This window comes from Meles meles, chromosome 18, assembly GCF_922984935.1.
Source record: "Meles meles chromosome 18, mMelMel3.1 paternal haplotype, whole genome shotgun sequence".
NCBI classification, from domain to species: Eukaryota; Metazoa; Chordata; class Mammalia; order Carnivora; family Mustelidae; genus Meles; species Meles meles.
The window spans coordinates 312903-327930 of record NC_060083.1 but is presented as its reverse complement, the minus strand read 5'-3'; the positions used below and the strand labels follow the sequence as shown (position 1 = coordinate 327930).

The window sequence follows — 15028 nt, the reverse complement described above, 5'->3', positions numbered from 1 at the left end:
GAGACTGAAATTTGCCCCTAGCCAGAGACCTAGGGCATGCTCTGAAGCCAGAATCCTTCCTGTCCTCCCTGTCTCGTTGGTGGGCCTGTCCCACCCTAAGGATGTTATAAAGGTTGGGCTATCTGTAAAGGGGTCAGAGCAGGGACAAGCACACGACGGCTGCTCAGCAAATGCTGGAGGACATGGGTGCTCAGGCCTAAGCTTGAGAGAAGTGAGACGCAGGGCACCTGAATGAGGAAGCCGCCGGCCTTGCAAAAGTCCAGCCTGGGCTCGCACTGGCTGGGAGACTGCGCAAATCTGGGACTCTGAGTCTGTTTTCCCATTCAAATTAACACCTAGCTGCAAGAGGGTCTCTCTTGGACCTGACCATCCCGCCCCCCCCCCCCCCCCCCCCCCCCCCCCCCGCTTTCCTAAACTCCTTTCCTCCCCGCCACTCCACAGATGATCAGCGGTTGCTGGACTCCGTAAGGACGCCTAATTCCGCCCTGTCTCCTGGCCTGTGCCCATGGGTCTCTCTCCAAATCTGCCCTGCCCCGACCCTTCCCAGGTCTTGCACCTTCTCTCCACGCATGCCTTCCGCAAGGGAACCTAAGGTGCTTTGCCTGACGGTCCTCGGACCTGGCCCCCAGCGTCTTCCCATCACTGCACTTCTCCGGGCTACAACCCTTGGCTGCTGTTGTGTCTCTGCTGTCCGGAGACGGCGAGCGCAGCCTGCACTGTCCCTGCTGCACCCGCAGCACACTCGAGGTCAGCGGGCGCCCGGTGAGAACGAACCAACAAAGGAGCGGAGGAGGTGTCTCTGCCCGAGCCCGAGAGCCGGGGGGCCGCGGGGGCGGGGGCCCGGGGTCCGCCGAGTAGCCTCTGCAGGCGGCTGCGGGGTGGGGTCGGCCCGCACCGCCTCTGCCCGAAGCAGGTCTCAGAGGGGGCGGGGGACCCCAGCCCGGGCCAAAGTCCAAGTCCGCAGGGGCCGCGCAGGAAGCGGCCGACACCCGGGACCCGCGGCCGCCGGCTCCGAGCCCCGGACAGCCAAGGACAGGGAGGCCAGGTCAGTGGGCGGCGGGGGCCGGGCCGGCCGAAGGGTCGAGAGAGCCGCGCAACCGGCCGCCGCGTCCGACCCGGGGCTAGGGGCGCGCGGCTGCTCCAGGTGCCGCCGCGAGCTCCAGGCGGCGCCCGCGGGGACCCGGACTACGTTTCCCAGAAGGCCCAGAGAGGCGCCCCGGGCGGCCCCGCTTCCCGGCGCGACAGGGCGGGTCTGGGGTGCGGCGGCGGCCGCGAGGCCCCAGCGGAGGCCCGTGGAGGTGGGCGGGCTGGCGGGACGTGGCGGCCGGGCAGAGCCGATGAGCAGCTCCGCGGCGGGGCCCGACTGCTGCGGGGGCCTCGGCAACGTGGACTTCGGGCAGGTACGGACCGGGCCGCGCGGCGGGGGCGGGTCTTCCGGCCCGCGGCTGCCGCGGCCGCCGACGCGCAGTGGGCGGGGCTCCTGTTGCCAGGCGACGGGGGCGGGGCTGCGCGTTGGGGCGGGGCGCGCGTGCGCGTGTCACGGAGGGGGGGCGCGTGTCCGAGGACGAGGTCCTGAGTGCGCGTGCGCGCGCCCCGGGCGCCCCGGGCGCCGCGGTCCGAGTCGTGGGTTGTGTCCGAGCGGGCGGGCGCGGGGCCGGCGGACGCGGCCGAGCAGGTGTCCGGGAGCGGGCGCGCTGCCGCGTGGGTGCAGGGAAGCGGCGCCGGTCCCTGCCCGGGCTGGAGGCCGCTCTGCGGAGGACGGTGTGCGCCCGCCCCGGGCCCGAGCGGACGGCCTCGAAGCCTTGCGCCGGGTGGGGCGGGGCGGGCCCTGCCGGCCGGACCCCTGGCCGACCCGGGCCGGAGCGATCGTCTTTTCAAACCCAGGCCCCGGCTCCCTTCCCGGCGCGCGTCCTCTCCGCTCTCGGCCTCCCCTCGGAGCTTCCTCTCCGGCCCGCCCCGTCGTGGTCAGCCGCCCTCCGTGCGGCCCGTCTTCGGGAGCAGCCGGGGGCAGGGGCCGTCCTCGAAGGGAGTCAGACTGGGCCGTGTTTCAGAGGAGCCGGGAGAGCGGTGGGATGGAAGCCCCTGACCTGCGAGGAGGTGACCTGTGGTCCCAGACCTGGTGACAAGCTCTGGTCCGCAGGGACAGCAGGGCAAAGGCCCTAAAGGCGGGGTGTCTGTTCAAGGACAAAGAGAAGGCGAGCGTCTGACCCCGAGAGAGTGCAGGGTGACTGGACACTGGGCAGTGGGAGCAGGGGATGATGGCTCCTCGTGGAACCCTCAGAATCTTGCACCACAGACGGCCATCGGAGAGTCTCTGGGCCCACATGGTCAGTGGCGGGACTTCAGGTGTTTCCCACCAGAGCAAATCCTGGGTGAAAAGAGCACTTGGAATGCCAGGGGGACCCTCGGCAATGCCTGGCTTAGGGGGTGGATGCTTCCTGGATGAATGACTCCGTGTCACCATTAACTTGAGGTGGGATGTCCTTGAGCCAGAGGCCCCAGTGTGAGGGGGCAGTGGGCCCAGCACAGGCCCAGTGGAGTGTTCGGGTGCTGCAGGGTCGTCTGAGCAAGGGCCATGTTCTAGACCCAGCAGCGGCGTGAGAATCAGCCACGGAGAGGGGCAGGTTAACTGGGTTTGCGTGGACAGGCTTCTCTGCTCTCTCCCTTACTCCAGAGTGTGATGGGGCTGTGGGGTTGGAGAGAACTGGGAGTGCTTCCGGGACTAGGTCAGGGTGACCCTAGCTGACTAAAATTCGGTTTTTTCCCACTGCTGCGTTGTTGGCACAGTTAACCTTCCTGTTACCAAAGGATTTTTTTCTTACAGCAGCAGCAGCAACAACAACAACAACAACAACACAACACAACATTATTATTTTGTATTTGTCTGTGGTCGTTCTCCTCCTCCTTCAGTCACAGTCTCTACTACTAAAAGATGCCGGTCAGTCGCTGGCCCAAGTGACCACCGAGGTTTCTTCTGTTCCACAGGCAGGATGTCAGCCTGCTCGCTTGGCACCATGGATAGGAAGGCAATGTGTCCCATTTATCATGTAAACTTCTCTAGTAGCCACATTTTAAAAAGTAAAAAAAATTGGTGACATTGCTTTTTTTTTTTTTTTTTAAGATTTATGTATTTATTGCAGAGAGAGTGCGCGTAGGAGCGGGGTTGGGGTGGGGTGGGGTAAAGGGAGAGAGAATCCCCAGCAGATGCCCCGCTGAGTGCAGAGCCCCACATGGGGCTTGATGCCACGACCCTGAGATCATGACCTGAGCTGAAGTCAAGAGTCGAAGCTCAACCAGTTACCACCCCAGTGCCCCAGCGTTCCTTTCAAGAGTATATTCTGAACGGTACAGCCCTTGGGTACAATGTCCTTAACCAGCTATTTGCTGCACCTGTTTCAGCTGATACGGAATTTTGGTTTTGTTTTTAATAAAAAAAAAAAAAAATCACCCTTTGGGATGAGGAGCGTATCTGCTGTGGCCTTGCTGGCAGGGGCCCTTCGTAGCCCTTTGCCCTCCCTGCCATGGGATTCCAGAGTCTTGCTCCTTGGCCTGCCAGTGGCATGAAGCAAGCTGGCTTGTGGATGGATGGCAGCAGGGACTTCCAGTTTGCTGTCCGCGGGCAGGGATGCCTCCAGGATCCAGAAGGTGGTTCCAGTGGGGCCCAGGGCTGCTGGCTCCTTGGAGAACCCAGTCTGGCCAGGCATAGTCACGTGGGCCCCTGTCATGCCCTTTTCTGTATGGACTCACCCGTTCTCACGAGCAGATGGCTGGTTTCACTTAGTGTACGTGTCAAGAGGTGCCCTTCAGTTTCTTGATCTGTAAATTGGGGATAGTAAATGGGGCTTATGAGGAAACCCAGAATGAGCTAAGGGTGTCGAGGAACCTTACAAATTGTCAAAGGTGGTGTTCAGAAGGTAAAGCCCTTGTGTTCAGGAAGCTTTGAGGCCATGACGGTGGACAGGTGTTGAGTTGTGCAGTTTCCATTTGTGCTGTGAGAACCTGATAAACTGTGGGAGGTAAAATCCAGGGGCAGACGTGGGAGAGCTCGACTGCCTTTGGGGGGAAGATGTTTGCCTGCTATATAACTTGTTTAGAAGAATCTTTGGATGCGTTACTTTATTGGAATAACTATCAGTCCGTTTGATTGGATGACCAATTTTGCAAAGTTCTCAAGGACCTAATTTTTGTCATCAGTGTTTTGGGCCAGAGTCAAGACAACAGGGCAAGGGCTTTCTTCAGGCCCTCGTTATAACCTTGGGCAAGTCACTGAACCTCCTAGAAACTCAATTACTTCTGCTCCCGTTGAGATGATCACGTGGCTTTTCCTTATTTGGCTGTTAATGTGATGAATTACATTGATGCCTTGATGATCGAACCAGCCCTGCATTCCTGGGGCCATGCAGGGTCCTGAGGTGTTATCCTTTGTCTGTATTGCTAGATTTGCTTTGGTTTTGTTGTTAAGGATTTGGATGGCTCAGCTCATGGATAGGGTTTGTAGTTTTCTTGTCGTGTCTCTGTCTGGTTTTGATGTTAAAGCAATGCTGGTCTCTTCGTGTGAATTATGAAGTGGTCTCTCCTGTTCTGTATTCTGGGAGAGATTGTGTGGAATTGGTGTCATTTCTTCCTTAAAAGTTGGTAGAATTCATCTAGTGAAATCTTCAGGGCCTGGGGCTTTCTGTTTCGGAAGAGTTTTAACTGTGAATTCATTTTTTAAAAAATAGATATAGGACTATATGTTGAATGAATTTTGTTAGCTTATGTCTTTCCATGATCGGACCATCTGATCTGAGTTGCTGGCTTGTGGTCATAAGCTCTTTTATTACCCCTGTAATGCTTGTGAGGTCAGTGGTGAGGCCCCCGTTTCATTCTCAGTATTGGCAGTTTGTGTCTTCTTATTCCCTTGGTTGGTGTGACTAGAGGTTTATCTATTTTATGTTTTTCCCAAACAACATGTTTCAGATTTGATTTTTCTCCCCTCTCTGTTTTTCTGTTTTCAGTTGATTGATTTTTGCTTTTATTTTTTCCTTCTGCTTGCTTTGGGTTTATTTTACTTTTCTTTCCCTAATTTCTTTCTTTCTTTTTTAAGATTTTATTTATAGGGTGCCTGGGTAGCGCAGTGGGTTAAAGCCTCTGCCTTCGGTTCGGGTCATGATCCCAGGGTCCTGGGATCGAGCCCTGCATCGGGTTCTCTGCTCAGCGGGGAGTCTGCTTCCCCCCCACCCCCCGCCTGCCTCTCTGCCTACTTGTGATCTCTGTCTGTCAAGTAAATAAAATCTTTTTTAAGAGAGAGCACAAGTAGGCAGAGAGGCAGGCGGGGGTGGGGGGGAAGCAGGCTCCCCGCTGAGCAGAGAACCCGATGCGGGGCTCTATCTCAGGACCCTGGGATCATGACCCGAACCGAAGGCAGAGGCTTAACCCACTGAGCCACCCAGGTGCCCCTCTGTCCCTAAGTTCTTAAGGGTGAAGCATATATTACTGTTTTGAGCCTTTTCTTCTGCATTAGTGTAACTCTTGCCTCTTAGCCTTGTGTCCCGCAATTTCTGATACGTTGTATTTTCATTTTCATTCTGTTCAAGATATGTTAAAATTTCCCTTCCGACTTCCCCTTTGACTCATGGATCATTCGGAAGTACGTACTTTAACAAGTATCTTCCTGTTCATGCGTAGTTTAATTCTGTTACGATTTGAGAACATACTTTTATGCTTTCTGATTCTTTTAAATATAAGATTAGTTTGGGGTGCCTGGGTGGCTCAGTTGGTTGAACGCATGCCCTCCAGTTCCAGCGTGGAGCCTACAGTCGTGGGTCGGTGTCCTCTCTCCACCTTTTCCGTAGGGTGCGTGTATCCCCGGAGGGCCCCTTCAGAAAGAGGTGAGGTGTCCTCCTGCGCTCTTTTAGCAAACGGAGGGAGGGGACAGAACAGCCTCGGCCCTGGGAGCACCCTTGGCACCTTCTGCTTTCATGCCCCGTCTCCCCTCCGTCCAGAGTCACCTGGGGAGCTGGAGGGCTGTGGTCTTACCACCCCCGTGTCACCCAGGGGAAACCCTAGGCTGCGACTGGTCACAGAAGGCCCTACCTGTGGTCCTCCCGGGAGGTGATCCGACCCCAGCTTGCACCGTGAGCTTCCCGGAGACGACCTTCTGAGCCAGGTGCCCCCCCACCCCACCCCGTGCGGAGAACAGACGAGGTTGGGGGCCGCCTTAGGAAAACTGTGAGACTCTGGGATGTTCGTTCTTGTGTCTGTGTCCTGTGTCAGACACAGAGCTCTAACCCAAAGTTGCCCCGCTCCGTAGACAATGCCGGAGGTGCTCTGGGGTCCCCTGGGAAAGGCAGAAGAGGCTTGTTGCTGAAGACATACTTGGCAGCGGTGGGGAGCCGGGCGGGAGGACCCCAGCCCCTCTGGCTCCCGCCCTCACGCCGTTCCTCCTGCCCTTTGCTGTCCGTGCTATGTGGATCCCACTTGCGATCGATGCGACTTTGACTCTCTGGGCCCCTACTGTTTGTTTGGATGTCACAATGTTACCCCGGGTGCTGTTGACCCGCGGCAGATCGTGCCCCTAAGTGTCCTCGGCACCCGCAGTAACGTGAAGGTGCTATGAGCCGCTTCCTCAACCACCCGTCGGGTGTCGGTAGCTGAGCCCACTGGTCGGTGGCCCGAGTGGAGTTACTCCCCGTTTGGGTAGGTAGCGCCGTCCTCTTGTCAAGCGCAGGACTCTGCCGTCTGGGACCGGGGAGCGGGACTCTGTTCTCAGAACCGCCCAGGAGAGAAGCCAGGGCTTTTGCTCCTTTAATACGGTGGGGGAGGGGAGGGGGAGGACCCTCCCCTTAGGTCAAGGCAGCCCACCAGTGTGCAGGGGCTACCGAGGGACCTGGGGTCGGGAATTTTTTGTTCTTTCCGTCTGAGCCGCTTTCGGGAGGGAGGTCCGCCCTTTTGGGTGAGTTCTGGGACGTGACAGCAAGCCGGAAAGGACGTTCGGGCCTCTGGAGGAACACCCCGGTGGACCTTAGTCATTCTTTCCTGCCAAGCAGGCCCTTCTCCAGGCAACGCAGATCCCGGTGCACTCAAGGTGACCCGGGTAACTGGATGCTTTCCTCCCACCAAGACAGGTTGACCTGAGGGCACTGGGACCTGGTGGGGGCTGAGGTTCCAGTTTTAACCAGTTCAGCCCTAGTGGGGAGCCTCTGCTGGATATCCCTTGGCTGCCAGCTTTGGCTGGTGGTGTCAGCTTGCTAACCTGTAAGTGCCTCAGTTTCCCTGCCCCTCAGCTCCCACCGAAGGCAAAAGCAGCACATTTGACCTGCTCATTTGCCCGTCGCTTTGGGAGCATTTGAGGCTTTTCCTTGCCCCACTGGCCGTAGTGACCGCAGCATTTCCAAGTCCTGACAGAAAGCCTCAGTTTCAGTCCGGAATCTGGAAGGGCGGGTCTGGCTGTGGCCTGGTTCTGTCCCCTCTTGCCTGTGATCTGGGGGCTTCTTTGAGCCTTTGGCTTTCTTACCTGCAAAGTAGGAATAACCACAGTGCTTGCCAAGATGGGGTCTGTGAGCCTTAAATAAGGCCTCTTTGATCTTGTTAGGTAACAAGATCACCGGGAAGTTTCTTGCAGACGCGGGTTGTGGTCCTCGGACTCCCCGCCACAGAGTCACCTCCCTGGTGGATTGCTCAGAATGACACTGAGTTGAATCCTTAGAAACGCCTTCGGCATTTCCAGAGGCTACGGTTTCCCACAACGGCCAGTGGGGAGATAGGGGACACAGTTCAGAGTTCCCAGCGCGGAGGCCCTTGCAAACTTTCCTCTCTGGGGAGGTGTCATTTACACACAGTGAAATGCGTCGACCTTTGTGTCCAGTTGGAAGGTCTAACATGCAAGGTCCTGGCTGGCCAGGCTCCCGCTGAGATGGCAAATACTTCCATCACCCCCGAAAATGCCCTGTGCGGCTCTGGGCCAGCGCCCCGCCTTGTTTCCTAGGCAGCCACCATCCACGTGCCTGTGCCTTCGTGGGCCTGCCCTGAAGCACTGGTCCGGTTCTCTCCTGCTGGCGTCCCCGGGTTTCTAGCCATGACCCTCTGGCCACCACCTGGACCCTCTCTCCGGTTGGATGGGTCCCTGCTCTGGACCTCACACTTCACCTCTTTCCTCCGTCTTGGTCGCTGGGGATGCCGAGACAGGGCAGGCTGTGTGGGCCCGGAGGGGGGCCTGGAGAATCAGGCCTGTGGATGACTCTGCCTGTCGGTGAAATGAGGCTGCTGATGACCGTGGGAGGATAGGGTTGGCGGGAGGCTCTTGGTGGGGGAGTGGGGGGATGTTTCACGTCCCAGGTGTGCTGGCGCTGTGCTCCGCTATGTGATGATGCAGGGGGCAAGCCTGGGTCTTAGAGGCCTTCTGTGTGCAGCTTCTGGCGGACGGGTGGTGCGGGTGCCCGGCTGATGGCGTTCCTGAAGGCTGCAAGTGGGATCCAGAGGAGATGATGGGGAGGAGAACTTGGGGGAGGGGGCAGGGCTTCGGGACTGCTGATCACCCCCCGGTGCACCGCCCCACTCTTTCCGCCCAGCTGTACACCCTAGACTGACCTGCCTCGAAGAGACCCCAGCCCTGGGGTTTCTAAGAACCGTAGAAAGCCCTATCCCGTCCCTGGTCTGGCCATCCCGCCTCCCGCCAACACTTGGGAACACTACTTGATTTCTCAGCCTAAAAGGCGCCATAAAAATATTGATGAAGCACAGCGCCTGGGCGGCTGGTGAATCTGTCTCCTCAGAAACGGAGGGATCTGCTGGCCGCCGTCGGCCGCCCACCTGCAGAATCTCCACGGCGGCTGCTTGGGCAATTTCCTGCCTCCAGTTTGAAGCCAGAAGGGAGGGGATCAGAGTCCTAGGAGCCCTGGCAGCTGAGCTGGAGGGCCCTTCTGTACCTTTAGCCTCCGCTTTTTACTGATGATGCAACAAGGGCCACCGTTCATTCAGCAAACATTTACTCTTTGTGCGGGTGGAAGACACAAAGTCGGAGGAGAAAATGGCCCCTGGCCCGGAGGGATGAGTATGAGATAGGGACAGATAACCAAATAATCACAATACCTTGCGCACGAAGGACACAGAAGAGAGTGCCATGGGTGAAGGTAGAGGAGATGCTCCCGCTGGGTCTTGAGGGGTGAATAGGAGTTCGTCTGGAAGTGTCAGAGGGATAGACAGTATTTCAGGCACATGTGGACCCACCGTTAAAGGGTCTAGAGCATGCTGTTTGGTGTGAGCGATAGGGCGGGGCAAGAAGAATCGCAGGTGGGGTGGGTGCAGGGGAATTCACCACCTGTCGGTGAGTCCCGGAATGGGCGGGCCAGCCCAGGGCCGGTGAGGAGGCCCGGGGTCCAGAGTGTGGCAGGAAATGAGGCATGGGAGGCTGGCTGGGGCGAGGGTGCCCCATCCTGAGGGCAGTGGGAACAATGGGGTCAAGGCACAGATTGGACTCCTCGATGAGAAGGGGGGAGGGTCGATGGCAGGCAAGCTGGGTGTTGAGGGTTGATCTGGGGACGGGGGAGCGGGGGCAGTGAGGCAGGCCCTGCTCTGGAAGTGGCCGAGCAGGACCAGAGCAGCAGCCTGGTGGCTCCCAGGCCAGCTCTCCTTCCGTGCCTCCTGGGGCTCCTGTTTCACCAGTCAACCCCATCGCAGCCTCGCAGTGGGCCTTGCAGTCGGGGGCTTAACAAACATTTCCTTTCAAACAGAAGACAGAACATCCTTTGGTTCAGTCCCAGGCTTCAGGGGCTTTGGGGCTGAGGTGTGCCCGTCTCAACGCCAGGGGAGGACAGCCTGTTCCGAGGCCTGTTCGAGTTGTTTGGTCCTTCACGAGCGGCTTTGCCTCCTCTGGTGTGTTCTCCAGGGCAACTTGGAATTTCCCTTTACAGCCTCAAAGCCTCCACTGTTCTGCCTGACAAGCTGGGGGCCTCGGGGCGTCTGACCTGGGGCCAGAAGAGAAGGAGGCTGGAGGGCAGGGTGTGGGGTTGCCTGCCTGCTGGGCGTCGGCACCATCCACGGGGCGCCGGACACTGCGGTCAGCGTGGGGCCAGACTGTGCTTCCTTGTCACCCTTCCCTATTTGCTGAGTGTTCCCGCTTTGCCATTTGCTTATTAATAATGTGCTTGGGCGGGGCGCCTGGGTGGCTCAGTGGGTTAAAGCCTCTGCCTTCGGCTCAGGTCATGATCTCGGGGTCCTGGGATCGAGCCCCGCATCAGGCTCTCTGCTCCGCAGGGAGCCTGCTTCCTCCTCTCTCTCTGCCTGCCTCTCTGCCTACTTGTGACCTCCGTCAAATAAATAAAATATTAAAAAAAAAATAATGTGCTTGGGCACTCATGTGGCCACTCCGTCCCTCAGCCATTTCATCCCCGTGTTCATTCTCAGCTCTGTCCTTGGCCCCTCAGAGGTGAAGATTGCCCTTGACTGGGACTGGAGGCCCACATGCGCCAAGGACACATCTTCCGTGCGCAGTGACTTTCCAGAGTCTTCCCACCGTCTCTGCAGGCAGGGTGTGAGTGCTGCCCCTGGGGGACATTGGGGCCACGTATGGAGACATTTTTGGTGCCACTGGCCCCGAGTGGGTGGCGGCCAGGGGTAAGGGGGACAGTCCCGCCACAGGGAGCGCTCCAGCCCGAAGTGTGGATGATGCGGGCCGCAAGTCTAGCCGTAGATGTGGCTGGTCGCATGAGTCGGGTGTGTCGCTCTCCGGGGTCTCTTTTGAAAGACACACTCAGAAAGAACATTTAGTACAGTGTGGTTATGTGTTATTTTCTAAAAACGCGTATGTGTTTATGCCGTGGGAAGTCGGCAGCTCTGTTCGTTGGACTTTTTAAAGAATATCACAACTTGACGCGGAACGGCTGGTTTGAATTCAGCAGCTTTGCTGCTTGGGGAACGGGCCCGTTCTGTGTGGCCGTCCTTCCACAGGTGCGCGGCTTCATGCTTGTCTTTTTCACGCACTCGGCGTGAGTTTCTCCGGAACAGGCACTTGGGAGTGACCTTGCTGACAAGTGGGGAGCACGCCTTTTGCTTCGCCCCTTCCCCAGCACTCAAGCCGGGTCCTCGTTCAGGTTGCCCTGGAGGAGGGACAGGGCTGCTGTCCTCGTTCGCATTTACCTGATGACTAGGGAGGTTGAGCGTGTCTTCGCACGAACGACAGCCCCTGGGGTTTGCTCTGGGGCCTCCAAAGCCTTTGCAGGTGTGGCCCCAGTCACAGCAGCTGGTGACCCAGACCTGGGTCCCGGTGGGGTCCCTTCGCCATCAGGGTGCTGGCTGCTCGTGGTTTCCTGGCGGAGTGTCCCCGCACACCGCTCCTCTGCTACTTGCCGGGCCACCTCCTGACAGGGCGCGATGCGGCTGATTGGGTTTTGGCTTTTTATCTGCAGTTTTATGATTACACTGTAGTAACCTTTGCTGGACTTGCTTGTGCCCGAGCCTCCCGGCGTGTTCCCAGAGGGTAACTATGTTTCTGAGTTCTGGGGGCTTTGCAGTCCGTGTCCCGCGTGCCGGGGCCGCCGGGGGCCTGGGCGGTCTCCCGCTGACGCTGCTCTGTCCCTGCAGGCCGACCTCTACGTTATGACCTGGCTGCTGGGCTACATGGACCCCTTGGATCCCTGCTTCGTGGCTGCCGTCCTCACCATCACTTTCAATCCGCTCTTCTGGAATGTGGTAAGCACCCTAGCCCGGCCCTGTGCACGGACAGATGGACGGCTCTTCCCTCCCTGCATCGGTCTCTGGCCAGTGCGGAATCGTCCTTTCTGTTTCCCCAGCCAGGTCAGAGCCCAGTTGGGGGATGCTGGCCAGGGAAGCCCCTCGTTCTGGGGATCCCATGAAATGTGGCCAGTGACAGTCCCAGGCTGCCACTGGGCCGGGCCAGCGGGCTGTCCCGTGATGAGGCTGCCCGCATGCGCCCGCGATCTCAGTCTTCTAGAGGCTGCCGTAGATGGCCTCGGCTTAGCGGCTCCCTCCCTTCGCTGCCGCGCCGTGCCAGGGTGGAGTTGTGAACCTCCACCCGACCTGCTGTGCTCCAGAAACCTGGTTCGTTTTTCCCGAACGCGGGTCCTGGCGAAACGGGTTTGCGCGGCACTGGAGTGAGTGTGCCCGAGCGAGCGCCAGCGAGCAAGAAGCGCGGAGGGGGACAGAGCAGCACCCGGCTGGTCTGTGCACGGGGATGCTCAGGACCCAGAAGTGCGGGGGGCAGGCTGTGTGGGAAGGCGGCCCGAGCCCTCTGAAGGAGGTGTGGGAATGGCGGACGGCCTCCTCCCTGCTCTTGGGGGAAGCTCTTGGGGTTTCTGCAGGGATGGAAGGGAGTGGCGGTGGTGCCCCAGGGCTGCTTCCCGAAGCTCCTGCCCTGTGCCTGTGCCCGGGTTTGCTGATGCAGAGCCACGGACGTCCTGTGATCGCCCTTGAGGGTGGCCTGAGGAGTAAGGTCAGCCTCCGGGTCAGCAACACACTGTTCCAGACTGTTTTCATTTTGGGTGACCACTTGGTCCCAGGGGCGGAATACGACCTATTTGTCATCTGGTTGCTAAGTTAGTCTTTTCTCTATCTGGGGGGAAGGGCGGTGGGTGGGAGTGGGGGTGGGGCGGGCTGCTCACCCACAGAGGCCGCATTCGGAATGTGCTGTCCCTTCTGCTCTGAGCCTGCGGGGACCCACCCTGAGATGGCTGGTGCAGGCCCCCGGCGGGGGGACCCGAGGGGAGAGGGGAGCTCTGAGGGTCAGAGGTTCGGGCTCACTTCTTTGTGTAAAACCCTTCTTGAGGCCTCCGGGACTCCTGCCTCAGTCCGAAGAGGAACCCCACAACTACCCCACCCCGCCACATCTGAGCCCTGACCTGACAGAGGCCTCCCACAAGAGCTGGGGTCCCGCGGGGCCTGCTTCTGCTCGTCATTCTCTCTCCCCCAGCCCCGCGCCCCACCCCCAGCCTTCCTCCTGCCGCACAAGATCACGGTGGGTAAAACAGTTGGAAAAATGGCCCTCAAAGACGTATGCCCATGTCTTGTCCTTGGAACCTGTGACCGTTACCTTATATGGCAAAAAGGGAAGCTTTGCAGGTGTCAGGGATCTCCGGATGGGGAGATTGTCCTGGATTATCGGGGTGGGCCCTCAGCGCAGCCCCGTGTGTCCGTGTAAGAGGGAGGCAGAGGGAGATGAGAAGACACTGGCTTTGAAGCCCGCGATGATGCGGCCACCAGGAGCTGGAGGAGGCAGTGAGGGATGGATCCTCCCCTGGAGCCTGGGGGTGGGAGAAAGGGGAAACACAGCCCTGCTGGCACCTTGATCTGGCCTAGAGACACTGATTTGGGACTTCCGGTCTTCAGAACTGGGAGAGCATAAATTCCGTTGTTCTAAACCACCTAGTCTGCGGAAATGGGCTACAGCAGCCCCAGGAAGCGGGTGTGGGGTCTCAGAGAGGCTGTTAATCGGTGCTAGGAGGGCTGGCTGTGTGTTGGGAGTCTGCAGTGCTCTCCCCAGTCCACCGTCCATGCCCTGTGGGCCTGGCTGGTCCCCAGCGCTGGGGGCTCCGTTACTGAGTGTGCGGTAGGTCCTGGGGACACTTCTTCATGCGCAAGCCCCTTCCTTTATTTCTCATGGGCTCTTCCAACCGTGCGTTCAAGGTCATTTTGTTTTTTTTTTAAGGTTTTATTTATGTATTTGAGAGAGAGAGAGAACAAGAGAGCTCCTGTGCACAGCAGCAGGGGCCAGGGGCAGAGGGAGAGGGAGAAGCAGGCTCCGCCCCCAGCAGGAAGCCCGACGGGGGCCTCAATCCCAGGACCCGGGGATCATGACCTGAGCCCAAAAGCAGATGCGTAACCGACAGAGCCCCCCGGGCACCCCAGCAGGTTCATGCTGAAGTTGAGCCGTGGCCCACAGCCGCGTGGTCAAGGTTCTTAAGATTCGGGCAGCTCAGAATCCGGGCACTTGTCATAGGCTTTTTTCTCTGGTCGTAGTGTTTGAGTGGCCTTGCTTTTAAGAAAGTTATTCACCGGAACAGTCTGCGGTCATCAGTGGGAGAGAGGCTCAGAATGGGAGCCATCAGGGGAAGCACTGTGGTTTCGTGGGCTGCTGCGGGCCAGACAGCGGCGGGACAGGCAGAACCGGTCTGAGTGGCCTGCAGCCCCTCCCCCTGCTCTGCGTGCGCAGTGGGGGTGGGGGGGACCTGTAGAAGAGGGTACTGAGCATTGACTCAGCTGATACTGGGCGGGACCCGCGGCAGGGACACACACCGTGCCGGGTGTTCCGCACAGCGTTTCAGTTGCTCGGCAGGGTGAAGGCCGTTGCTAACCCTTTGGAAACTGCCCGGAAGAGGTTCGCTCGTGTCGTCAGCTGCTTACTGATGGCCCACCACACACATGCCAGGCACAGTGCTCAGGTTCGGAAGGAGCTGATGTCCTGAATAAACTCACAACCACCATCGCGCTGGTTGGGGTTGGGGGGGAGTGAAGCTGGGGAAGCAGGTGACCCCTGAGCCGAAACCTGCCCCTCACCCCACGGGAGGGAGCTCCCAGGTATCCCAGGAGGAGAAGGCAATAAGTGCTAAAGTCCTGGGTGAGTTCAAGGAAGGGCCGCGGCGGGAATGCGACCCAGCGAGAGTGGAGAGCAGCAGGTGGGGGGGGGGGGCAACAGCACAGGCCTTGTAGGCCAAGAGGAGCCGGGGACTGTGGCCTGGTCTGACTCGGGTTTCCCGGCCGCTGCGGGCTGACAGCAGATGCGGAGGCAGGGGGCGGGGCCTGAGGCCCAGTGGTGGCCTGGATCCCAGGGGCACCAGCGGGGAGAAGAGGTCAGACTGGCGCCGCCTGAAAGCCGCCAGAGTCAGCGGGATGCACCCCGGCTGGGTGGAAAGAGCCAGTGAGGAGCGCCGCCCGCTGCAGTGGGGCCGAGCGACTTCTCAGAAAGGAGGACCTGGTCGGCCTGGCACATGGTTCCCCAAACCCTGGACGTGTCCGAGGCGTGGGAGGCCCGCAAGGTGTCTCGTGGGGTTGACCAGGCGACGCCAGGCCCCTCCCCCACCTAAGGACGGGGGAACCA

General features: G+C 59.3%; 1 protein-coding gene across 10 annotated transcripts in view; it reads left to right on the top strand.

The window, feature by feature from the left end:
- Window positions 1-450: 450 nt before the first annotated feature.
- Window positions 451-15028, top strand: part of PEMT (phosphatidylethanolamine N-methyltransferase) — a 74935-nt gene continuing 60357 nt past the window's right edge. The window contains exons 1-3 of one of the 10 annotated variants that reach the window (XM_045985604.1): window positions 1626-2327; window positions 10384-10508; window positions 11560-11667. In XM_045985604.1, coding sequence (XP_045841560.1) covers window positions 11575-11667 — 93 coding nt within the window. In that variant the 5' untranslated portion in view covers window positions 1626-2327; window positions 10384-10508; window positions 11560-11574. Of the gene's footprint in view, window positions 748-799; window positions 1046-1211; window positions 1401-1625; window positions 2328-6300; window positions 6679-9832; window positions 9853-10383; window positions 10511-11559; window positions 11668-15028 lie in introns of those variants that run through there. The other 9 variants (XM_045985602.1, XM_045985600.1, XM_045985605.1 and 6 more) reach the window with 9 other exon arrangements.